The 27,789-nt window shown below is 38.0% G+C and overlaps 1 protein-coding gene across 1 annotated transcript; it reads right to left on the bottom strand.

The window, feature by feature from the left end:
• Positions 1 to 95: 95 nt before the first annotated feature.
• Positions 96 to 27,234, bottom strand: rnf13 (ring finger protein 13). Its single transcript, XM_033964787.2, has 10 exons — positions 26,996 to 27,234; positions 25,486 to 25,674; positions 25,291 to 25,371; positions 20,804 to 20,926; positions 8,071 to 8,158; positions 6,806 to 6,896; positions 5,596 to 5,701; positions 5,385 to 5,478; positions 1,268 to 1,348; positions 96 to 1,157 (listed from the first exon to the last, which is right to left on the bottom strand). The coding sequence occupies exons 2-10, from the start codon at positions 25,597 to 25,599 to the stop codon at positions 793 to 795; spliced, it is 1,143 nt and encodes a 380-aa protein (XP_033820678.1). The 5' UTR covers positions 25,600 to 25,674; positions 26,996 to 27,234; the 3' UTR covers positions 96 to 792.
• Between the last annotated feature and the right edge of the window lie 555 nt (positions 27,235 to 27,789).

Below are 27,789 nucleotides of genomic sequence, written 5' to 3'. Positions count from 1 at the left end.
TGTAGTTTGTGTCAAGGCTGAATCATGTCTAATGTAAAATTTACACTTCACAGTGCAGCATCTAGATCTAGTCTACATTACAATTTGGGAGGTTTAGTGTTTGTAGCCATTTTATTTCTACAAATGCTGCAATAAAATCAGGTTAAATCTTTTATTGAACTGATGTAGATTACATAATTGGAAAAAAACTGAAAGGCAACAGGGTTTAACAAGATGAAATCAAGAGATACAATCGGTACAAAACAATCTTAATGTTATAAGGCCTATAAATCAACATTGGGTGATGGGTTGCTCAAACCAAAGTCTCCAACCACCATCAGCTCTGACAGTTCTCACACATCGCTGTAGTGGCGCCCAAACACGGAGGTGACTGTACAAGAGCCGTAAACCTGTGGCACAGGAGCAGTGTTCTCAATAAACCGGTGAGTTGGCAAAACAATTTACAGTGGTCTTATGTTTATATGAGCTGAATTTTCCAAATAATTCTGCATAGAGTTAACTAAATGTATTTACAGTGTCATCTTATGGCATTAACATAATCAAATGACTTGATTTAGACATTTCATATATATACACAGTACAGAAATCACTTTGTAGAAACGAGCGTCTGCTCCTGGATTAGCATACAGTACTGACCCGCTACTGTACAGAGTACATCACCACTGACATATCAGCACCAGTTGCACAATCAACATGATACACTGAAATGTGGGAGACCACTACCATGTGAACCCTGCCCCCCCAAAGTCTCTTGTGTAAAGCTGAAACAGAGGCCTGACAGTCCGGCCCGGCTCAGGCTCTGGGCAGGTCGTGGTCCTCAGAACAGGCCCGCTGCATCTGTACCACCACAGTCTCCACAGTCACCTCCTGTTCGCTGTCGCTGCTGTCCAGCTCCTCCTCATCGTATTCCGAGGACTCCTGGTCCTGCTCTGAGCGGGATGCAGCTGAGATAGTGCCAAAGGAGTGAGCGCTAGTGGAGGCAAGAGAGCGCAGCAGAGGGGTGCTCTCAGACACCTCCTCATTCTCATCTGCACCGCTGTCCCCCTCCTCAGAGTCTGAATCAGAGTCGTCCTGGGACGGGACCACCTTCTGCTTGCACACGGGACAGGTTTTCTTTGTTTTTGTCAGCCAGGGGTCCACGCATTTACTGTGATAGGCTGAGGGCAGAGAGATAAAGTAATTTCATTAATTGGTTCTGACAAATATACTAGCAATGCTGTACTGAATCCTCAGATAATGCTGTGAATGTTAGTGACCATACACTCACCATGGGAACAAGGCAGCACTCTGAGCTTGTCTCCCTCTTCATACTCGTCCAAGCAGATGGCACACACATCATAGCTGTCCCCTGAGTCACAAATGGAGCAAACCTCATCAGCCACTTCTGCTACACACCTTTCTTTTGTGTTTAAATGAAAGATGGGTCAGATAATCAAGTCACGTGTACACCAGTGATGCTAGTTCAGAACAAACACAATTTAAAACAATGAGTCAATCATGTTAAAAAACACTTGTGGTCCTAAGAATTTAATTATGTTGAAATACCACATCAACATTGTCCCCTCCCTTACATTGAACTATTTACTGAGATTAGAACCAGCTGACACACATTTTGGGACAATACAGGAGACTAAAAAGCAAAGCTAAGGAATGCAGCTACACTCCCTGTGGAATTCCAACGGTTTCTTCTTCACTCCTTCCCGTCTTCTAGTGCGAGGCAGGAGGAAGAGGGAGCCTTGTGTTTATGTAAGCTCTAAATGACCATGTTTTCCCTGACTCGGCCCTCTGTATCCGCGCCAGGCTCGCATGTGACCGTATAAGGATGAGGAGTCACATCAAAAAACATCCTACCTCCCCTTTCTCCCAAACCATTGGCGATTTAAAGTTTATAATAAAGCACATCTTAATTCTGTAATAATGTCAGTGCAAGAGAATTATAAGCAATATTATGAGCAACAATGTTTTGCTCAACCAAAAGTAGACTTCAGATCTTGGATATCGTCAGAAAAGGTTCAAATGTGTTATAAACCAAAGTTGATCTGACTTAAAAACAAAAAAAAAGTTGTCACTTGAGTCAAGTAAAAGGCTTCGTAATAATAAAATCTATAGATATATGGTATACAGTCTATAGATTTGACTGTAAAATGTTAAGTCTCCTGAAAAACAGCTTGACCAGCAACAAGTGGTGAGAAAGATCAGAGCTCTGCAGCAAAGCCATAACTCTACAGGCTGCACTGGTCGTCCCATGTCAGAGAACAAATTAAGCCAGTCAAGCTGATCAAAGCGCCTCCCAGGAGCATTACTTACTCCTCGTTTCTGGAATCAGCTGGTGATTTCATTACAGTGATCCCATTTGAGTGAATACTGCACTGTACAACCCCAGTTTTACAAGATGAAAAGTGTTACTTTGGCTCAGTTTTAGTTCTGTATACTGTGTACATCTTTGGAAAACCATTTCTCATTTACAGCAGGCTGCCGACAGCCTTGCTCTCAGAGGAGCCACGCTGAACTAGTGAACTTCAGATATTCAGTAAAAGAGTGTAGCAGAGCTTCACCAGAGACACAGACAGAGGAGTCCTCTGACGACAGCATGCCTTTCAAACAATGACACACTGCAGCTGCTGTGTTCACTGTCCCGCCCAAACAGAGAGGAAGGTGGAGCCAGAGCAGTAGAGGGTCCAAACAAGAGGTCAGGGAGAACCCAAGAAGCAGCACCAAAATCAACAAGTCTAATATGAGTAACTAGTAACTTACTAGCTGTTGAAAGTGAGTTCAAAACTCCACCTATGATCAGTTTTCTGCTCTGAGTGAATGACCATGATGCAAGGCCCTGAAATAAAAGCATTTAAGCCAACATCAAAATGGCGTTGTGCACTCAGACAGCGGTGGCAGCTGGATTACATAATCTCGCACACTGACACAGATCTTGTGCTGCTGCAGATCAGACTGGAGCTATTGTGTTCCAATTACACGGGTATCATGGTTTCTATTAACATTCATCATTCCCCATTCATACAGACTCCCTTTGTGTCACTCCCATCTCAAGTCTCCCAATATTAAACCTAGGACTAAACTTAAAAAATAAGTTAGCTGTGAAAAGTGATATCCAAATACTAATTGATACAAAACATTGATACTCACTTGAGCAGGTATCAATACTTAAAATAGTTTCTAAGAAAAAAATTGACCAATCCTGTATAGTTATATCAGAGGCTGCATCAAACCACATGTTGATGGAACACACAATTTGTGTTGAAAAATTACATCCTGTTACTTGTATTAAAAAGACTACCGGTAATTAATATGGAAATTAATTGTGAAAATTGTGAAACTGTGAAAGTATAGATGTGTGCTAAACCCACATAAACTATTTCAGATGCCAGCTCTTTGTCTAATCCAAGGCCCAAGTGTTTGTAATGACTGTAGCTCTCAGCACCTTCTCCAGCACCCACTGCAGCATAGGCCAAGGCCAGGGCATTAGGCTCCCTGCCCACTCAAAGCTGGGCTCACATCAATACACTAAACCCCGAGTACAAGCAGTCCAAAAGCCTCACGATCGGAAGTAGAACAAGTAACCCGGAAAAACAAAAGTAAAATACACTGCTAATGTAGTGACTATGATTACAGAGAGCTTTGGTAAGATCTAAGAACAGCCAATTTGAGAAAAAAAATCTACAGAATATAATGCCTGTGTAATCCCTCAGTCGTCCAGGTCTGATCCATTTGCTACACACAATATAATACAGTAAAATAATGTTCAGCACCAATTTTAGGCCTTTGTTTGCACCTCATTTCAGTGGATTCAACACCTTGTTCAGTGACTCAGCTTACAGAGGGTCATTTCCTGGTGAGTACAACTTTTTGGCACCAGGGTTAGCATTTTCAAAACCTGTCACTGAGTAATAAAATCTATTAAAAATTAGCAAGCCAACATTTGTTAACACATGTGTGGCTATGTACCTGATAATAACTCATTTTAGCAGCTTTGGAATTGTTTTTTTTTTTTACAATTCACCACCCCATCTCTGTATATAAATCCTGCACAGCTGATTAGACTAAGGGTTATTCCAATTCAAATGAGCAAAATACAGCTGCAGAGACAGAAGCTCTGTGGACAAAATCAACCATACAAGGATTTGAATTGAATAACAATTACCATAACCAGATAGGTCTTTGTACTAAAAAAACATTGTCTAATAAAAAGGCATTTCAACATTAATTTCCTAATCATAAGCAATACAGATGTTTAATCAAAGCAATTTAACACAAAAATTAGTCAATCTATTTCTCCAGTCTGAACACTACCCCAAACCACATGCTTTTACTGACAGAGGATTAGCTTCTTGCTTAAAAAACCCCAAGCCGATCACTGACACTGACAATTAGAAATAACTGAATTTTAATTAAAATGTCATAATTTGCATGGCCATATAACATATCTGTTAAACCTGAACAGACTTTACTTCAGTGTGAGTACAGTGAATGCAGTGAGACGCCGTACATTCCAGGCAGTCAGTCATGTGTCCATTTTCAACAGAGAAGAGCTCTACTCTGCCAAGTAGCTCTTTGGGTGGAAATCAGGTCCATATTAATCTTATTAGCTCCAAGGTGCACAGCTCCGCGAGGAATGATGTGTTGTAATGTAATGATGGAATCTCTGCACTTTTGCCAGATCATGTGAAGGAACGTAATGCAACAAGTACTCACGGAATACCTTAAAATGGCTTTTTTTTTTTTTTTTTTAGCAAGGCTTTGCAATAACACAATAAAAATGTAATAATTATGATCTGATCCCTGTGACAATCTGCTGTTCTGGTGATGCTACGATTTGGGGATTAATGATTAATGCAGCTCTATTCGGGGAAGACCCAGGACACGCTGGAGGAACTGTGTCTCTCGCTCAGACTGGGAGTCCCTGCTGCTGGTCCGGGATAAGCAAAAGAAAACGTTGCAGCTCTATGTTAACCACAGATACTTTTACTCACAGGAAAATAGTCAAGGGTTTTACCCATCCACTCCTCCTATTGGTCAGCCTCTGTTGAGTGAGAGTGAGTGACAGGTGGATTTAACCAATCACCAATCAGTAAAGTCACAAGAAGCAGACAGCTTTTGTGGCCTATTAAAAATAGTATAAAGCTGCATAGTGTACCTATGTACCTGATGAGAAAACTTTGTATGCATTGTTTGGCAACATTAGCAAGTCAACCTATGTGTTTTTAATTATCTGGCCTCATCCGTCTAGAGCAGCAATAGTTCATTCTTGATCCACTGATGCACTCATTATGTTGTTTTTTTTTCAGCATAAATTGAACTCATTTTAGGGGTACATGATGATTACTGTTTTTTTGTTACATATATATATATATATATATATATATACATACCTTTCTTGTATTTGTGGATGGGAAGTTTCTTTAGTTGATCCTTGCGGAGACGACTTCTCTGAGCTCTCCGCCGATCCTGGACAAACTTTGTAATCTACACATAAAACAAGACAAGGTAATCAGTACAATTATCTTTTCATATGCTTCTTAATGTTGTATATATAAATATTATGATATAAATACTAATCTCCAAAAGATATACTGCATGTACCATAAAAACAACGATGAGGATGAGGCAGATTCCTACAATGATGAGGAAGGGAATCAGGTAGTACTCCAGGGGCAGGCTGAAGTCCGGCAGCAGGACCACGTGGCCGCTGTAGGAACAATGCAAAGTGTATTTAAAGATGGTGTTATGTTAAAATAGAGATATAACTTAAAAGCAATTATTAGAAGTGTAATTCAGAGTGCAGGTCTATAGCAAGTGTCCAGTGCACAAAAACACTAATGACCTCTTACTTTTGTCAACATTCAACTATTACAGTAATTAAAAGGAGCAACTTGTAACCTAAGACTGTATAAAGAAGGGGACTAAGTGAGTGTGACATCATCCGTAGCATTCAGCTCCGGACAAATAAAAGCTCATCAAGACTAGAGCAGTTATAGGGCAAATTTGGAGCCGAGTTCCATATTTGGAAGTCTAACCACGAGTATCATAACAACTAACATAGCGGAGAGAGGGGCGACAGTTTTTCAATTAAAAATCAACTGGGGCCAGTGTCGATGGAGTCGGAAGCACACACATGCTCCAATGCTCTCACCATGAGATGTTATTGCCTTGCTTGGAATGTTTCACAGTATGGCATTAAAACCTATCTTTTATTCAATTATAGTGTTCTTTATAACCACAAAAAATACCTATACAAGATGCATACTTGCTGTGACAGGGGCTTCCTCCACTGACCTGACCTACCACTTGACCTAGAGGCAAAACTTGCTTCCCTCCATAGAGATATAAAAGACATGTTTAATGCCAAACTGAGGAACGTTCGAGGAAAGACACTCCTCCAGTACAGTTACATAATGTGGCATAAATTTACCAACAGACCAAAAACATCAGATTGAGAGCTAATCAAATAGGCTGTCTTTTTAGATTTCTTTTAGCTAATTTCATTCCTGTCACCAAATCTCAGCCATTTTTGGCATTCACTGCTTTGCCAAAGACTTGTGAGATGGTGTCAAGTACCAAGCTGCCAGAAGTGGAGAAACAGGACTTTGATTCAATGAGCCTCTGTAACAGACTGGGACATTTCATCACTATATTATTACTCCCAACAGAAGTGACAACACATCACAGACAAGTCCTCTGATATGATCTAATACAGAGGCCATGCAGTGCCATAATACATCTACATTAGGTCTGGGTGACTTGTGGAGATGGAAAACACATTGTTGAACAGTTGAATTAGAACAGGACTTACCCCTTTTCAAATGTGTAGTCTTCTTTGAGGGAGTTGGCAGCTTCTTCACTCACAAAAACAGATGGGATGTCTATCTGCTTCATGATATCCACTAGAGATACAAAACAGTCCAGACAATAGTAGATTTAGTAAGACTAAAGCAGGTGGATCATGTAATCACAAAAGAAAATTTTAATTGCGAGTTTTTGAGGGATCAAACAAGGATCGCCAATGAGCTACATGTGATCCATATTTAGAATTTTCAGGGTATCCATAAAGTGTCTTTACAATTTTAAAATTTATTACAAAGGCAATTGATTAATTAGTTTTGTTCTATTGTACTCAGTGCTTATAAAAGTTTTTAAATCACATTGAGGTCTGCATATCCGTGAGTTCCTCAATCAAATTTTCAGACCTTTCAGATTGGAAGGGATGGACCAACTCTGTGGCCACCACATTCACACCTGTGGATTTCTTTCTACGGGGCTATGTTAAAGAAGTCGTGTATAGAACAAAGATATGGGACATCACTGAACTAAAGCAAAACATAACAGATACAACCATTGATGAGGTTATGCTACAGTGAACATGGCAAAAAATCCAGTACCGTCTAGATATGCTTTGTGCAAGCAGGTGAATTAAATGAGGTAAAAAAAAAAATTGGAAACCACTGAGTACAATAGAACAAGTCTGATTAAGATATCTTATCAAGTGCCTTTGTAATATATTTTTATTTTAATTGTAAAGAGACTTTATGGACACCCTGTAATATAAAGATGCACTATGTAACTTAATGTGTATTGTACTTATTTCATTTGCATACATTGCTTACTGTAAGCGGAATCACCTCTCCATAGATATGACTTGTAACTTGGATAAAGAGAATGAATGCCATATTGTGGGACATTCAATGCAAAGCAATAAAATCTCAAAAGAGACAAACAGAGGGTGGTATCAGAAAAGTTACACAGTGCACCTTTAAAGATGATTATGCATTCGTTTCATTTTCACTTGCATTTTGCAGTTTGTCTTCTCAGGACCTAAAATGACCTAAAACTTAATAAGGAAGAAAGAACTACAATAAGACCAACAGAAACACACCCGAAAAATACTTGGGAATTTGAATTGGGGTGGAGTTGTCTTGCTGCAGGGTAAACTCTACGTGACTTGGGATGGTACATTTCAGGAGAATATTACATTTTCCATCAAAACAAAAAATCTATCACACGAAACTGAAGCCTATGTAACTGATGTGGAAGATGGTGTGGTGAGAGACAGTTACATACTATCATTGGATCCCATGCTGATCAGGTCATCGGAGTCTACATTGTGAACAATCGCTGCTTTGTATCCTGCTTTCTGTGCATTTAGGACCTGTGAAGGAAGCAATATTTATTTAGTGTTCAACTAGGACAGGTAATTATTTTGGTCAGATATATTCCCAGAAGAAGCTAATTTTGATAGTTGGAGTTTAGTGCAAAGTAGAGCAGGGACAATAAACAATAATACCATATATAATCATAAAACAGGTGTAAATGTAATAATTTGTGGCACATTAGGTATAATTTTGATAATCACCAACAAAGATAATTTCCTTTAAACCACCAAACTTATAACGAAGTACAATTCTATAAAAGTTGTTTAAACATAAAAAAAAAGTACATTTATACTGCACAAATCATTTCTTGATATTATTGACACAAAATTGCTCATCACAAAATTGTTTGTGATGGTCATACTTAAGACTTTCTTTTCTTGGCAAATCCAGAATACCTCCCTGTATTTTTTGCACAGATTTATATCAGTCGGGTCCCCACCCCTCCGTTGCATCTCAAGCCTGGTCAAATGTGATTGTGCAATCAGATTTGTTATTAAGCCCCCTATGATATTTTTTTCTTTTCTTTTTTCTTGATACAGATGAACCATGCGTGTCCCTGACTGGCTAATCTTCCTGTCAATCACACCCAATTGAACAGGGAGATTCACAGGTGACAAGACTCACGTCTTTGTAAAGAATTGAAGAAATGTGCATTCTGGATCCGAGGCAAACTTAAGACGCTACTTTCAGATAAAGTAACAAATGACAGCTGTTTTTATTTCAACCACAGAAATCCAAACCAGTTGAGACCACAATAATGTACAATAGCACACCCATTAATTTACAAAAGATTTATTGTGGCAGACTTGAAACGTCAGAGCAATAAAGTGTTTTACTATTTAAGGGTTGTTGAAAAAACGAGGGAACTATTTTAAAAGTTTCCTACTTAGATGAGGGCACCTTTTTATAGCCAGAGCGTAGTACCTTTGATGGGAAACTATAAAACATATTCAAAGTAGCGAGTTGTGCACGGGAAATTGACGTCATGAGGATTTTGCATCTGCCAGGCTGTTTTTGTGGCTCCTGTATCCTGTGTAACCATTGTTGGAGCTCCGTGCTAACTGCAGATGTAGTGGAGGAAATAGGATGTGACAAAACAATCTTGAAATGAATCCTGTTACAGTGTGGCCAGTCCATACTGTGAGCAAGAGAGCTGTGTCTCATCTGAAAATGTGTGGGAGACAACACTTTGAATGGATTGTGTGAATGTTAGTCAAAACATTAAAAAAAAGAGAAAGCATTCAATATTTTTTCTAAATCTATTAAATAAGCAAAAGGCAATAAAGGAAGGAACATGGGAAAAAATCTAAGAGAAATCAATATTAACGCAATAATGAATGATGTTTAGATTTCCTTTTAAAGCTACGGAGGCAGCAATCTACATCAAGTGATCTTCAGGTGTATGTAGAATTTGTATTTGAAATGTCATAAACATGTTACAAAGTGACATTATACAAAGTGACACTTAGACTTATTTGAACAATAAGTCTAAGTCTAAGTCAATATGTGACAGATGGAACAATACTTTTTGTGGGTCATTGTTTATCGTGGGTACTTTTTCCTTGCACTACTGCAGGGGTCGGCAACCCACACCTCCGGACGCGCCTGCTCACGCCTCAGACAACAGCTTACAGTCCTGCGTAAAGATGAAAATTACTTCGTACAGCCTTGACAGACACAGACAATGTGCGCAGAGGTTCAGGAGCAGAAGTCCCATTAACTAGGTAAAATAAATATTTATGCAGATATTTTGCAAATACTATAGTTGTTTATACAAAGCGTAAAGGTAAAAAAAAAACCCAAAAAAACAATATAAACATTGTTCATTTTAGATGTCAAAAACTATTTGTGGCTCCCAATATACTTTGCAAAAGAACAATGTGCTGGTGTCGTCTGGGTAAATACTGTTACAGATTGGCTTTTGTGAGGGCCTTGTCATTCTAATTTTATGCACAGGAATACGTGAAGCAGCGCATTTAGCACCAACAGCATTGTGATGCCATGTGTTTGGCCTCAGACGATGTATTGTGCACGAGTATCAATGGCCCCTCCTGTCCTGTGTGAGCAGAAGAGTATGGATGAGGAAAACACAAGAAACAAGAAATCTGACACAGGCTACTCATGTTGCAAACTTATTGGAATTAATGTTGGCACAAAAGTAAAATTTCACACGCTATTTTGAAAAAGATGTTTGCTCCATTCTCCCAGTTTAGATAGAGATGAAGACCATTTTCAGACTATTCAAGAAAAGACCAATTTGGACTTTTTATCAAATATTTTCAGTATTGACAAAATCTCACGTACTATACTTTTTTTAGCAACACTAATCGGAATATTGGCTAGCAGTAATAAATATGCTACACCATAAACAAAGGCCAATTCTATCTGTTTTAAATCAAAAAGACTCATTGGCCACATTTTCACAATATTTTAACACATTTGTTACACAACATCTGGTACATTTTCTAACTCAAGCTACATCACACACATCGTAAGTAACTTTCTGTACCCTGGCGGTTTCCTTTGGCTTGTTAGCAGAGCACATGTCGGCATACAAACCCTTCTGTGTGTTTGGGCTCTGCAGAAGTATTCAACCTCTGCAGCAAGCTCACCCTTGTGTTTTCATGGGCAAAGATAAGGACATTCAATGCATTCCTGAGACGGCAGAGAGGCTGGAAACAGGAGAGGGGCAGAGACAGAGCGAAACTGAGATGTAGCAGCTTTAGAAAGGAAAGAAATCAATAGAACCGAGCGTGGCTTTAAATACCAGCACACTCCGAGGAGGGATCTCTGCTGTCTGCAGCAGTGATAGTATCTGCAGACTGTTGTGACAGAAGCCGTATTTTCTGTTAGCTTCAACCGCTTACTGACATCCAAAATATACAACCTACAGGCTGCACAGGCTAAGCAGGCACAAACAGAGCTATAGAAATGTGTGTGACACTTTTATATCTAATCACTAAGACAGGTTCTTAGTTTTTTTGGAGACTGTGAAGCAACTCCTTCCCTTATCATGCAGCCATGCTGTATTTAACTTTGCTCATTGAGTTTTGTGCCCTTCCAGATATAACAAAACATTTGTGATAGGGCTGCAAGATATAATGCAATGGAATGAAAATTGCAGTTTGAACAGTCGCAATTAGCAAACTGTAAGGACTGCAGTTATTTAGCTAGTACTTATTTATTTCCTTTGGTAACAACAAATTATTGTGTTTTACAATGTAAAAACAAATGCTGCTAACCCATGTTCTGAAATGCTTGGAATTCCTGGATAAGTTTAGCAGTTCATATGTAAGTTTGCTCTCAAACCTTAGACATGTTTAAAAAGGTGAACTTTGAACAGGATCCTCAAATCATAAATTACCAGTCAAGGAACCACTCAGGCATTTACGCACACACATTCATGCACCAGTGTATGCACACAATGGGGCGAGAAGGGTTAAGTGTCTTGCCCAAGGACACAACAGTATTCATCTGTGGGAGCGGGATTTGAACCACTAACCTTCGGGTCAGTGGAAAAACACTCCAACTAAGCTACTGTTGTCTAGTTGTCCGCAGCTACTGGCGTCCAAAATCACAATTAGATATTTTTCCAAAATTGTTCAGATCTAATTTGTGTTGAGCAATTTAAATGCTAAACAGTTTTATATATAATTTAGGCATATCATTAGAATATAGAAAGTTTATCAGTGTTTATCAGTTTCCTAAATACCAAACACATACACACTGAGCTAAAATTATTCACTCTATGACTCTGAAAAACCAATTACTATTTCATTTGGTGCAAGTATAGTGGTTCACAGAGATAAGTCTTCTCTGAAGGCCAACAACAGCATAATGCACTTCTATTATGCAGTTTTTGTACTTATGAATGCGAGAATGAGTTTTACTTAAAAAATGTATTACACAGGTTTTCCATTTCAGGTCAATGGACTATGCGTTGTCCCCTAGCTGTGCTTTGTGTGTACATACAGCAGACTTCAACTGGTCACAGATGACTGAGTGTGGAAATGATGCGACCTGGAGCTACAAAATGTTGCAACGTTACTGTGTTTTTTCAAATGGATTAAAACAAATGTACATTGTTGTTTCGGAAGCTTTTTGTCTATTTGTGACTTCATCCATATTTAGCCTGATGTCTGCAGTCCACTCACGGGCTGCTGCAGTGTGAACATGTTGACGCCTTTCACACAATATAATTGCTTTCATTTGTCTCTCACCTCTGCAGTATTATTTGTCTGGCTATCAGTTTTCCTCCTGCATCCTGTCAGAGCCTATTGAATAAGCACTCCCAGGGAAGACTAAAACTGACCAGTGTGTTGTACTGGTGCTGCCATCGCCCAGTCAGTTTGCATAGAGGATACTTGACTTCTGCTCTTTGTAAATGAGCACACCGTGCTCACGCAATCTCAAGTCATCTTTTCTACTTACTTACTAAATATTTCCTGAAAGTAGAGGAGTAAAACAAACAAAAAATATTCTTGAGGTGTAGATACAGAGGCAAATAACAACACTGAACACTAATATATATATATATATATATATATATATATATATATATATATATATATATATATATATATATATATATATATATATATATATATTTATTTTATTTTTTTTTTCAATAAAAGTTTGTAACTTAGCAGTTATGTAGGTTTGGCAGGTAGTCGTAGAAGGCAAAATTTCCTTATCAGAAACATTCACGCATGTTTGGGAAATCCTACATATTGTCTCTGTCATGAGAGCCAACAAAACTCACCTCCACCTCTTGGCTAAGGCTAAGGTAATCATGCAGAACATTAAATATAATAGGGTATTTCCTTTAATTACTTCTACATCTTCAAACTCTTCTTTTGAATTTTAAACAAAGTATTATTAAAAAGTCATTGGCATGTTACCTTTTCACTCTCTAACTCAAATGTAATGTATTACAAAAAATAAGAAAAAGTTTTCCACTAGTGCAAGTAAGTAGTACAGAGTACCAAAGGAGAGTTGATCATTTATCACGACAAGCCTGTCAGCCAACATCTGAACTGTGCCCCTCCCAGTCTTTAAAGAGTGCCTTCTCTATGTGTTGTCTCCGTGTTACTCATTGGTCTTGCCCCCTCCCTCCTGTTGCTCCTTCAGAGGAATTCTAGGCTTTAGTTTCAAGGTTCATACGGCTGATTAGATAAAGAGCTCAATAAAACCTGTAAACTGAGGCTCCCAAAGCAACGCATTTGTGATATTTGCACAAAAGGTGTGACGTGAGCTGTTAAACATTAATTTATTTTAAGTGGCAAAGAGGAATGTATCAGCAGTAAATGAAGAACCATTAATTATACTGTTATATTGCCATTTGTCCAGACAAATAATTATTTCAAGTTTCTATTGAGATGATACGGCCTTGTCTGCAATGTTCCACACTATGGCATTTCTGGTCAGATCTGTGGTGAGGTGTCCCTGCTCACAGTAAGAGTGCATGTTTTTCAAGGTATTTTTGAGCAATAAAAAACATAATTCAATAAATGTGAAATACATTTAATGCCGTGTTGTGGAACATTCTTTGCAAAAAATAACAACTCAATGGACACAAGCAGGTGCCTATTAATATTTTATACACATACTGAAATGAGTAACCCATGCTGCTGCAATTTGCAACAGAATACTTCCAGCAAAATCCAAAACTCCTTCATAAAACCGTATATCTATTCTGTGAATATATCTAATTACATTACACTACACTATCTACACTATGCTACATTATCTAGGCATTTGTGGGTGTCCAATTGACTGACGAAGCAGGCCACCGGTTGCCACAACACAATCCCGGACATGAAAACAAGCCTGAAAAACGTCTGTGTGACATTAGCTGGGACCTCCCTCCTCAGACACGAGCTAGTCATCCATTCAGTCAGCCACAGTCATACCCTGTCATGGGATCTAACGGAGGCTATGCTGGATCAGGGTCCGTGTGTGCAGCTCTGGGGTATGAGGTCACCACAGTAACAACAGGCAAGAGCAATTCATGTAGAACTCCTGGTTACATGGTCTATTATCAGTGACGATAACAAATATTGACAGGCCAAAGTCACACTTATGGACGTCATGATAACAGATTTTGTGTTAAAAACATGACAATCTAATTGCCGTATTTTCTGGACTATAAATCACACTTTCTTTTATAGTTTGGCTGGAGGTGTGACTTATACTCAGATGCAACTTATATGTAAAATGATTAAAATATATAATTTCACATCTTCATTATTGTCACACTGACTTAACTATGTATTTTTCAGCTGGTGCGACTAATACTCCGGAGCGATGTATATTCCAGAAAATATGGTATTCCCGATTGAGACAAAACAAAATAAAAATCAAATCCTTCATTTTCTCACATTGCCGTTGTCTATGATTATGATTTTATTATCACTAGTGTTGTTCTGATACAATACTCACCGATACTGATACCAGTCAGATACAGCATAATGTGAAGAAGTAGACTACTCAACTTTGTTACAGAACAAGGAAAAAAATAACGCTAGTAAAAGGCTATCTCTAAAGAACATCTCCAAGGATAAATGAGATTTTGAGGACTAAAGTATTGGTCAAATGTAATAATGATCTTGACGACAAAGTGCTTACATCAGCACAACTTTCTATTTGGTCACTCTCTACCACAGAGCACAGATTTAAAAAAAACAGCAGTGAGGCCTGTAAAAAGACGCCCTCGGAGCACATGCTAATGATGCAGAGTAAACAAAGTCTGTGTTATTGCTGTTGTCAGGCTGCACTCTCCATAGTTATTTTGCCAAGTTCAGCATGCACTCCAAAGGCTAAATAAAGGTATCAAAGAGGCGACACAAATGTCTTTTCTGTCATTATTAGCATGTTTTAAATGTCTGCTCCACAACCTGCATTTAACCTCCTTTGAGCGTTAGCAGTAGCATTAGCCACAGACGTCAAGAGCGGCAGTGCTTGCATCTATGAGTCCTTATTCTAGAAAAGTGGTATCGGATCGGTGAGTTGGTCTGATTACTCGCCGATACTGATACCTGAAAATGTGTGGCATCAGACTTTTGGTATCGGAACAACCCTATTTGTTACCATTCTTATGTGACCAATTGAACTTTTTGAACCATATAGTAAGGTTAATGTGACATAAAATAGCCAGATAAAAATACTTTATAATTAAGTTAGCTTTTTTGGAAATAGATTGAAATTGACTTAATTTTGTTTATGAAATTGCCCCAATTATTATTTTTTGCTCTACAACAGTGGTTATCAATACATTGCGTAATCTTGACATCCCGCATCACACTACACAACTTCTAAATTTCAGAAGTTTCAAAGACATTTTGAACCTCTTTCTGGAACACTCCTCAATGGCTAAGATCTTTGGGCTGGCAATGGCATATCTGATCTGCTCACAACTAGAAATGGCAGCCACGCCTTTAAGATAAGATAAAAGGGGATTTGAACCTCAAACTTCTCTGAATTCTTGCAAGATGGTTCAGATGTCAATCAATACCACAAACACTATGGCAACTGGAACACAATAAATATTAATCAATAACTAAATGTTTATATTTGATTGTTATTTTTAGTGTGTTTTGGTGACTTAGATACAATACAGGTATAATTAGCTTAATGTTTAATGGCCCTGTTGACTAATTAACCCTAAGCTATACATTATAATAAATCCCTGGCTCATCTTGGTTTGTGTTCACATTCACAGAGGCCAGTATAACGGCAGTAAACGTGGAAATGTAGTGTAAGGAGAGCAACCTGGTTTCTGAGAGCTCGGCATATCTGTGTGCAGGTTACATAACAGGGACATAATGTCTCTTATGGACTGTATGCTTCTGTGTTATTAGAGAGATGGACCAACAGCCTGCAAAGAATCTGGCCAATAAGGAAGTGAGGCCACATTGGAGGGGCAAAAGAGGAAGAAAGTATTGAGTTTCCTGTAACCCCCACCCCACCCCCCTGAATCATCCCCCATGCTCTTATGGAAAGGTCACAAAGGTCAACAATGACTCCGCCCCCTCTCCCCTCAGAGCCGAATACAGGAAGTCCAAAACCATCCATCTCTGGGGAATTTTTACTTTTAGAGGGAATTTGGGAATGCTTTCTTGTGCCTTCACCAGACCGAAGCAGACGTATACATTCAGAGGAAGCCGCAAGCCATTAACATGGCCTATACTTGATCCCTCTCCAGTCCTTGTCGTCGTAACATTGAACCTCCGTGTACAGTCTAATCGCTGCACGTGCTTCGGGCGGTGTGCTGGTACGAGGCGTTAACAGCGGACTGTGTGGGGTTAAGTGGGAAAGTGTCAGTTTTATTGGCCATTCTAGCCACTTACTGCAGGCCGGGGATAACTGTAATGCAAAAGGGGGGAAGCCTAAAGGGGTGGGAGGGAAGGCATGGACGTGTGTGTTGGCGGATGCACACTTTAACACACACACACACACACGCAGCTGTCTTGTCATGGTCAAGATGGAATGTATTATTCCTTTGTTTCCTCTGCAGCTTCTAGAAGGAGCTGAGAGAGAGAGAGAGAGAGAGAGAGAGAAAGAGAGAGAGGGTAGAGGGCTGAATAGTTGAGTGGCAAAGGGGAAAAGGAGAGGGAGAGGAAGAGAGAGGGAGAAAGGGAGAGAAAGCGGGAGAGAGGGAGGAAGAGAGAGAAAGGGGGAGAGAGGGAGAGACAGAGACTTTGGAGAGAGAGAGGGAGAGAGGAGGGTACCGAGTGAGTGTAGAGAGAGAGAGAGAGAGGGAGGGAGAGAAAGACAAGACAGTAAGGAAGGGGGAGGGAGACAGGGGGAAGAGAGAGAGGGAAGAGTAGACAGAGAAGTACAGAGAGAGAGGAAGTGCAGAGACAGAGAGAGAGAGAGAGTACAGAGAGATAGGGAGAGAGAGAGGGAGTACAGAGAGGGAGAGTTAGATGGTTGAACAGTTGGAGTGGCAAAAGAGAGGGAGAGATAAAGGAAGCGAGAGAGGGAGGGAGGAGAGAAAGAGAGGGGGAGTACAGAGAGGGAATAGAGAGAGAGAGGAACAGAGCAAGATTCACACAAAACTACTACTACTGAGGAGTATTAAAATCTTCTAATCTGGCCTTTTCCCTCTTTTTATTTTTTTACATCTTCAGCTCCAAGTTGCTGCTTCTCTCTAGCTCTAGTTGCTGCTCTCTGCTCTCCGTCTGTAGAGTCCATATGTTGCCTCTGGCTTAATAATTACCCAGATTTACATACATCACGTACTGTACATTTTATCACTCATTTACATGTACCGAGAAAAGCTAGAATTGTGTGGAGATCCACCACCAGTATTCTGTTATGAAAAAATGTCCCTAAATCAAACTAAATCTAATTTCTTAGACCATTTCTCAAAATGTCTGCCTGAGAGACCAAACAGACCAGTAGACCTGTCACGATAACAAATTTTAAAGGGCAATGTATGGCTACAGAGATATACTGCGATAAACAATAATGTTGAACTATTTTATGCTATTGACACAATAACAACAAAAGGACGATTATGCCAGTAAACAAATATTTAAATACACAGAATCATTAAAAGACATGAGCTGCAACAAATAAATGGCAGAATCAATCAATAATTAACCACAGAAGTTAATTTTTCAACTCCTTACAACTCAATTTTTTCATGTTACAACAAAAATAACAAACGCCTCCTCACAAAGAAACTATACACACAATAAATAATGAGCCCCAAAATATATTGATTCAGCTATCATTTATTGAATGATAAGTCGATATAGTAATTATGGTGACAGGCCTACAGACCATTTGGAAGAAATGTTGCAGTTCAGGTTGACCTGCATATTAATAAACAAAAATAATCAAAGTTAGTCCATTTAATTTATTTATTATGAATCATGAATTTGAGGACACCACAGATATGTTTCATAGATAACTGCCCCTTTGCTACAGTTGACCTTCCAGTCCCCTTTACTCAGCACAGATGGTGTAAGACGGTGGAAACGGTGGAAAAACTCCACATGTTTGGATGTCATTCAAAGGCCAATGGGAAAAAACATAGGACTTTCTAGTTTGTGTCTAATGCTGTTTTACTGGAATAACTGTAATATCTACTTTTATTTTATCAAGTCTTAGCAAATGTTCCTCAGGATATTTTCAAAGACTATCTTTAGTCATTGCATTTTACATATATTTTAAAGTTAACTTAATTTTGAAATAGGCTACAAAAAGTTATTTACAAAATCACTACTAACGCATTGGTTGAAAAAGCAGTGAGTGTTTATAAACTTTGAGAGTCTGGTTGACACTTTGCTATGTGAAATGGAGTCTGGTTACGCTCGGGTCCAGGGAACACCTCACTGCCTCCTCAAAGAGCCACTATGTGTGTGTGTGTGTGTCCAAGTGTGTGCGTTTGAGGTTATATGCCCTTATAAGGTCGCACAGCTGAACCAGATTTACAACGGAGAAGGAAAAAGTAAAAAAGTGAGGGAGCACGTCAGAGTGAGAGGAACACGATGGAGAAAATAGACAAAACAACCCAAAATATGTGAAAGAATGAATGAGATGCAAGTAAAATATGTGGACGGTTACTAAAAGATTATTCAAATGTAAACATGTAACAGCTAAATCATCTGATTTTAACATTGTTACTTAAGTTAAAAGTATAGATAGCCAAGCAAAAAATACTCAAGGAATGTATTGAAGTACCCGCTTAAGAATGTACTTGAAAAGTAAAGAAAAAGTATTTCATGCTCCTCAACTCCTCAACTTTTTCAGCAGGTCTCAAGCAATAATAAAAAAAACTTTTACTTTTTAGTTCAGTTAAAAAAATGTAGTGGAGTAGAAAGTATAGATACCTGCTCACAATTTTTACTTAAGTACAGTACTTTACTACTTTTACTTTGTTATGTTCCACCACTGATTACTCACATCAAATTGTGTCCTTTAAGTAATTTTAAAGGTCTATACATCATATATTAATCAGATTTTGGTGAGCTTGTAACCGCTAGTTTAGACAATAACTAGGTGGTAATTGGTATGCTAGTTAGTGGTTTTACAGCTATATGTTTGTATTTATAAAACACATATTAATGCTTATTAAGATAACAGTGTATGTGCAAAAAAGGATCTATTGCTAGTTTTAATGTGACCAAAATGGTGAATGGCTGAATACTTGTAATATTTGACAAAAGTATACCATCAGAAGTGTAGCCTGTGCAATTCCTCAGTCGTCCAGGTATGATCCATACTCCTACACTCCTACTCTTCTTGTCCAGTTGATAGATTTGATTTTTTCTTTTATTATCAGAAGTGTATTTAAGCAACAGTTAAGCCTTTAACTATTAGTAATGCATTATTAAAATGTGTGTTATCACTAAGTGATGTAAAAGCATTTTAACTTAAATACTCCTTCACACCCAGTGGCAAGTAAAAGCATTCACTCCTAACACTGCTCAGCACAAAAAGCATTCAGCCTTGTGAAAATAATAAAATTGGATTCTGCTGCCAAGTATAAAGCTAAAATCTGGCTGTCACTCCAAATAAGTGGCAGCAACACCAACATGACGTGTACACGCAGTTTGTGAATAACACCTAGCCTGATATTGATGCTTGCAAAAGAGGTTCTCTAACTGGATACTCAAAGATTTCTCAGCAAAAATATAAAAAGAAAAAGTCCACACAGCAGAACACGAATAGAAGCTCATCCGGGAAATGACAATTTCTGTTTTTTGTGTCCAAAGTGAATGATCTAAGAAACCCAGTACCACCAGCACCACCACCACCTACTGATATATCCAGTAAGTAGCACTGTGGTGCAGGGGTGGGCGATGGTGACAAAAATGAATATAAGTGTATTTTGGGGATTGGGGATTTCCCCATTGGCAAAATACAGTGTCCATTTTTACATACACACCAGAAATCTGATCCTTATCTGATTTCTGGACTTAACAGCTTATTGAAACATTACATGAGACGTGAGAAATCTGACTTCTTCCCAATTGTTCACACCTGTTCAGGTTTCAACAAGGAAAATTATACAAAAAAGAGAAAACTAATTATGTGGGGCCAGCCTAATTATGTTGGCGAGACTAATTATGTGGCAAAGGAAGAAATTAATCAGAAAATGTTCAAAAAGAGCTAATTTCAAATTCACTGTACTTTATCTTCCAAATGCAACATTTACACTAAAAATCCACTGATTAACTGACACATGTCACGAGGTGTTTTTGATGATCAGACTTCTTTTATGCACGTAAATACACACCAAAACTCACATCTAATTACTGGGTTATGTGATTATTCTAGTTATCAGATTTTTATAAATGTACCATGTAAATGTACCCACTGTTATGGCAATCCAGTAATCTCAGAAATGTTCTTAAACTTGCTTGTAAACGTCAAGAGAGATGTTCAAGCATTCAGAATTTTAATCAGCTCTTTTTGCAGCTTTTATATATATATTTTTTAATAGAATGTGCTTGATATTTTTAAATCTCCAAAACAGTAATAGCAATAGTATAGTTTTTAATATATCTCCCACTTCTACTGTGGAGTGCAAAACAGTCAGAGACATCAACAGTATTTCCTAAGGTCCAAGCAACAGAAAACATAATATCTATCTAAGTGTGATGAAATGGACCGTGGCAGTCCTGTACCTTTATGTCAAAGTTGCAGTCAAAGCGCTTGATGAGGACAATGAAGGCCCCTGTGAGGTTGTCTCTGGGAGGGGGCTCGATGGGTTCACAGGCATTCTCTGGACGAGCACCAATCAAGAAGCCCTAAAGAAACAGCAAACAATATCAACATTTATCAACCTTTTTTTTTGTCAAGGCTTGCCATGGGATTTTTGCCATTAGTAATCAACCTTTAGGATATATATATATATATATATATATATATATATATATATATATATATATATAATTAATCATCATTATTATGAGCAATTGTGACAATTTCCAAAGCTAATAACGAAACCATATATTACTCACATATAACAGAATTGTACTTGTCATTTGATAGCACATACTCATGACTTTCTACATTAGAGATGCACCAATCCAGGTTTTTCTGTTCTGATACCGATGTCGATACTTTGGCTTTAAGTATCTGCTGATACCCAATATCAACCGATACTAGGGCAGAGACTGAAAATATTATTTATTATCTTTAAACACAAACAGCATAATGTAAAAAAAAATATCCAAATGTTCTTTGTAACTACAGAACAGTTTTGTAAAAACACAGGTTTAATATTAAGAGACATTTTGGACCAACATTGGCTAGTAAATCGTCCCATACACCAATTTATAGACCAAAATATGATATTGGCTAAACCGAAGTTGATATCTGATCCAATATCATATCTGATATCATCATGATATGATCCAATATCTGATATCATCGCCGATATCCAAAAAAACAGTATTGTATCAGTGTATCCCTCTACGTCTCCATCTGAACAATTTTGCAACTACTCTACATTGGGTCCTCCATGTTAACTGACTAATTTTAATGACAAAGGCACCACTAGCCTCACTCACACCTCAAAATGAATGAATACCATATATTCACATGAAGACCTTTAGGTTATTTCAATTAATTCTTGAGAGACTGTCAAAAAAGCATTCTGACAGAAGCATTCTGACAGAAGAACCAAATAACAGGACAGAAAAGGTGAGGGAACTGGGAAGGATAAAAATAGCAAGGTGATGAGGCAGGCAGAAGTGCAAAGTGGGAAACTATAGTAAAAAATAAGACAGAGGAGTTGACTCTGATAGGCCTAATATTTCTTAATCACAATTTAATGAGCTGCAACTAACACCATTTGATTTGTCAGGGTCAGGGCACTAGACAGGAAGTGTGGACTGCTATGGGACACAACTCCCCCCCTCTCCCCTCCCTCTCTCTCTCTCTTCCTCTCTGTAAAAGCCAGGCCCAATGAATTCCCTGTTGGTATACAAGAGTCAGCACTTTCTAACACAGAATTGTTGTCATCATCACTGCTGCATTTTCAGTGAGTGGGCTTTGCTCCTGCTGACTACTACGATTACATATCGGCTACAACTACACAAGTTCATAACCTAATAAAGTTACAGTTTTAAAGTTCATTTAATACAGTTCAGGTAACACTTGATAACCTCTGGAGGTCTACTTTAGTGATCCACGGTTAACATCAGGTGTAGCTGCCTTACTCCAAAAATGTGTTTCCAGTGACAAGGGTGCCCTCTGTTGACTATAAGGAAAAAAGTCACTGAAATGGAAAAGAAAAACAATTGGAAGGACTGCAGGAGGAAAGCAGGGAAAAACAGGAAATAAGCACGGAAGGAGTTGGAATCCCGGCAAAAAGTCCAGAGAAAGACCAAGGACAAGGTTAACTACAGCTATATATCTTTACACAGCCCTATAGAAACAGTGTTGACAGTCTTATAGCTGGCATGTCAACCCTTACTGTATCACCAAAGAAAAATCGGGGCCAAAAACTTTTTCTTTCTTTTTTCTTAAAATAAATTCTGGGTGCTTTTAGTAACATTGACAAATGGTATACAAATCTCATTTTTTATTTTCTTCTGTAATTTTGTCTATTTTGCCATAAATAATTAAATTCTTGTTGGGACACGAGTAACTAAAAAAAAAATAAAAAAATGCAAAACTACAAATTTCAAAATCCATGTTATATTATGAGGAAATAGTTTTGCTTTTGGAGTTGACTGACCTGATTTGAGAAAGCCGCAGCAGGTGTTAGAGCAGGGGAACAACAGAGGAAATCACATGGGTCCAGGCTTAGTGTGCTGCTGCTTGCATACATTTGAGTAAAGGAGTCATAGTTCAGCATGTCATAGTTCTCTAACCATTACTCAAGTGAATGGGATTAATATGAATTCATTATTATTGTTATTAATCAGGGTCACTCAAAGATTTGCTTTAATTTCTGTTGAGTATAGAGGTGTGACTTACTGGGGTGGCCTGGGTAGTTGGACTTAGATATAGGATGGCACCAGGGAAAATACTGCCACAGCCCCTGAGTGGGGTGGCCCCTACCCCTCTACTACCCCCTTTTAGACACACTCCTGGATGATATTGTGAGTGAATACACATTTTACTTTGATGCATGACTTAGTTAAAGTATTTTTTGAAAACTGCTCACAACCAGAGCCCTTTGCCCAAACTGTAATCTGAATAAGGACTTCTGGAAAATGGAACTGTAAACTTAAAATAAATAAAACATATGAGTGCAGAAGGAAGTTCTTAGACATCTTAGTCAAGTTTACTTATCTTAGTCAATAGGCATGGTCTCTATATTTTATCTATTTGGATTATGGCTCTAGTGTTTTGCATTAAAATTAATACAAATGTCAAAACTGTGAATATTTGAGAATACAGTTTGTGACAAAGAATCATTCCTGCTCCTGACCTGCCGACTCACTTCAAAAAAGTTATACCAGACTCATACAAAATAAACCCACAACCTCTAAAATGTGTACATACCATGTCATCCCATACAATAATTATGGACTGTCCAGTATTTGTGGAATTGAACGTCACCATTAGATATAGATAGAGGCAAGAACAAAATGAAGAAGTTTGCTACAGAAAAAAAAAACCTAAAAACTTTGCCATTGTGCAAGCATCATCAGCAAAATACAACTTCCTACTTGGGAATAATTCACTACTACTAAATAGTTGTGCAAGTCTTAACAACAGCAAAAGTTCTCCCTAAAGAGACTCCTAGAGGGATAAACAGCTTGTGATACCTTATGATGCCAAATGTGTCTAAAAGTGGACTATTGTAACGCAGTTCAGGGCCAAGTGCTTTAATGGCATCAGAGATAAATACAGAAGGGTAGTTGATATTGCATCTAACTGTATAGTGCACTAGCATCCAAACAGGGGTAAGAGAAAATCACATTTAGTGCACGCAATTGTTTGACAAAATTTTTTGTGACAAACACAATTAAATGTTGTTTCTTTAACAACAGCATTTCTGGAGTTGTGTTTACTTTCATTCATATTTAAGTAAACCTGAATATTTAGGCTGCAGCAGTATCTTTCCTAAAGAACTGACAATGCACTGTTCCACAGCTCATTCATAACACAGGTTCAAACAGAGCCTCATGTAGCTAGTCCTAATAGTCAGATGTCACAAGAAAGCTTTAAAGTTCAGCCATGAGTCAATGGTTTAAAAACTGCAACAGCCCAATAGGCCCTGGTGAGATTTGGCTAGTTCTCTATAGGAATATAATGGACTATCAACGTAGATCTGTCGTTTGCACAGGGCTGACAGCTCTAATTTAGTCCCACTTTCCTTTAAGTTAGTTAAGCCAAGACAAGATTATTAAATATTGTTTTCTTTAATTAACTGCCTTGGAATCAGAAGCAATAGCTTTCTGGTAATATACATATTTATTAGACCTGCAGCAAATATTTCACCAGTTTGAAGGTTGTGTTTGCTCAAAGGCTTTGGGCAAAGACAAAGCGTTCTTGGTCACAATGAGCAGCTCAGAGAGAAGACATGAATCATTCTCACTGTTTAGATCAACAAGTGTTCAGCAAGAGGGCGGAGAGCTACTGCCCCATCAAAACAACGTGGGTTATATAATTATGAACAAAGCTATGTTTGAAACTGGCTTGAAAAATACATGTTATGCTTTTCTGGGTGTTCACTATTAACCTAAATAATTTTTAATTTCATTGACCTTCTGTTCAAATCTGCAGAACTGAGTAGCTCCGCCTCTTCATAGTGGCATTTCACCTTAGCAAACAGCGGACTTTCATTTGCATGATTTTACTTTTGACAAAGGGCTACACGACATTTCTGACCCATTCATGCATGACCTAGAGTCTGAATCTTGAATATTTACAACTAAGTAAAGAGCTGTGGGCAGGGATAGTGGGAAGGTGAATGTAGGACAATGCGGGACTACCGAAACAAAATACAACTTTGAGCAAATTAATGATGAGTGAACAACGTTATAAGACGGTTAAAAGCTCATAAAAGTCCATTTTAAATTATTTGTTTTTAACTGTGGCAGTTGAGGAAACTGTGTATTAAAATATCATGCAATATGAAATATGCATGTTTATTTATACGTCCAAGAGTAATATAAATGTATATCCACCCAATACACAGAGTAGTACTCACCTTAAGCCCATCACTTGGAAGCCTGTACCCAAACCTTGCAGGAAGATCATCAAAAATCTCTGTTTTGTTATCAAAGGAATACTGAAAAACAAGTGAATAACATTATTTAGTTCAGAAAATTATCTTGTCTCTAAATATTTTTCAAAACCCAAAATTAACAACTGATCTTTAACATTTGTGTTAAGAAAAACTTACAGCAGCAATGTCAGCCTCCACTGGCAGCAGGTTGAGGAAGGCAAAGAGTTGAACTGTGAAGATGGTATAGATCTGTGTGGCAGACAACATGAGCATCCCCAGGGACAGCAGCATCTTGACACAGATCAGCTACTTGGTTGATCTTCTGCTAACTGCAAGAGCTCCCGTCACGACCTGTTGTCTTTACACCTACATAACACACACATTAAAAACATGATACAGACCAATGATTGCATATGGTATAAGCCACAACACTTAACTTTAGCTAAAACAGTGATTATGTCATTTTGAAAGAACAGTGTTGAATCATATTCAGCCGCAGTGGTAAGGCTGGCCGATATGTCAAAGAAATTAAGGAAAAAGAAAAAAAAAAGATTATTTTCCTATATTTCCCTATCACAATTTCTGATTGATTCCATTATTTGTTATTCAAAAAGAAAGAGTCTGAGTTCTGCTCCAAACCACATGCTTTTACTGACAGAGGATTTGCATTAGACCCCACAACTAGAATGACCCAAGCTAAGTCTACTTTGCCAGAAACAAAGAACATTTGTACATTTGTTTTAAACTTGACATTCAACCTTCCTGCACAAACGTCATGGTTACAGGTTAACGTCTCACACAGATTGGGGGAAGCGACATAGAGGATCCGAAACTATGTAATCAAGTACAATGCTGTTAAGATGAAGGTAAAGGAAACTACTACCTAATAACAATGACCTATATAAATTATGCTTATAGAACTATTTAGACAAACACCAATGTCCATCAGCCTACAGGTTTTCTATGATTATTTTGTTATCCCTTAACAGAAAAGTGAATAAAATAAATAATTAAAACTTTAAGATGTTTGGAACCTCATCAGTCAATAAAAGTAACAGTTTGTAATACAGTATTCCAATTTTAAGTATTATTATTATTATTATTATTTATTTATTTTTTATTTTTTTTGTCTTAAAAGTCTAAGAATTATGTTTTATTATTTACTTCTTTTGCTACATTAAAACTTTCCCGTTATTTGAATTGACATTTATCACCACTGCCTATGACATATGATATAATTTTTCTGAACATAACCTTCAATCAATCTGGTATTTTAACTTATTTTAATTATTCATTTGTCCTAATTGGTAGGACATAGCATATAATTAAATGATGACTAACCACTGAAGTTGCCTGAAGATATAAAGATTCGTAACAGTTGGTTAGAAAATGGGAGTAACCTGAGAGTAAAATGTATAAATGTGAACACAATCATCTCCACTGTCTTTCAAGAGTGTACTCACGGGGGGTTAAATTACGATAAACAGCTCCGTGACTCTACTATAATAAAATTATCAAGTGATTTAATGAAAATAAATGGTTATTACAGCTAGCACATATAAAAGCCACACACATAGACCTACGTAGTGCAGCACAAAACGGTGAACAGCTGGTCAAGAAAACAGAGCGTCCAGTACCCGATTTAGCCTGGCGCTAGCAGAAGAAGCTAGCTGCAGAGGGTGTTTACCTGTATTTGAGCCTGGAAATGAGTTGTAGCCAGGAATTTGACGGTTGACAATATCATCGCTATGTTGCTAATTATCGTCCAGATATATGTAAGTATAGCAACAAATGCTTGAGGTTGATACCATTTCGTTTCACGTAAGTTCAGCAATCTTGAACATTTGCGCTACAGCATAATCGCGTTTAGCTGCTTCGGTTTGCAGTAGCTTCATGTGAGAAACACACATCCGCCATGCGCGTGTCGCTTCGGAGCCTCTGATTGGTCAAATTACACGTCAATCACCGTTCTCCGGAAACGACTGCTCTGGACGTAAACAGTTTGTCCACGTGACAGCAAAGACAACGGTCTCAAGAACTGCATGAAATGTGTGTCTAAATTTTTGTTTACTTTTAGTTGAGGGTACAACTCGAGCTGCTTAGGGCGTTTTTGCCAAAATGTGATAGACAGATTTTAAAAAAAAAGAAAGAAAGAAAGAAAGATATTCATTATCATTATATTATTTATTCAATTTTGTCCTCTTCTCATCAATACCATGTTAAAAAGAGAACCCAATGATATCAAGTGACCACTAAATGCTTACCAGAACCACACAATATCAGACACCTTAACCTACTCTGGACCACACAATATCAGACACCTTAACCTACTCTGGACCTGTACATTCTGTTCACATGACAGCAAAGACAGACAGATATAAAGAAAGAAAGAAAAAAAGGGAACAAAGGGAACTGTGTGCCAGCAAGACCATTAAAAGTTGAATAGAGGCCATTAAGACTGAAATTGGAGACAACAGCTGT

This window comes from Periophthalmus magnuspinnatus, chromosome 4, assembly GCF_009829125.3.
Source record: "Periophthalmus magnuspinnatus isolate fPerMag1 chromosome 4, fPerMag1.2.pri, whole genome shotgun sequence".
NCBI lineage: Eukaryota > Metazoa > Chordata > Actinopteri > Gobiiformes > Gobiidae > Periophthalmus > Periophthalmus magnuspinnatus.
This window is presented reverse-complemented; position numbering and strand designations above follow the sequence as displayed.

What these genes read in the sequence shown, in the direction of transcription:
- rnf13 (XM_033964787.2), bottom strand. Translation starts at nt 25,599, where the DNA reads ATGCTGCTGTCCCTGGGGATGCTCATGTTGTCTGCCACACAGATCTAT. An exon ending in CAGCATGGGATCCAATGATA is followed by an intron (nt 6,897 to 8,070) that starts GTATGTAACTGT and finishes TTGTATCTCTAG; the next exon opens with TGGATATCATGAAGCAGATA. An exon ending in GACTACACATTTGAAAAGGG is followed by an intron (nt 5,702 to 6,805) that starts GTAAGTCCTGTT and finishes TTGTTCCTACAG; the next exon opens with CGGCCACGTGGTCCTGCTGC.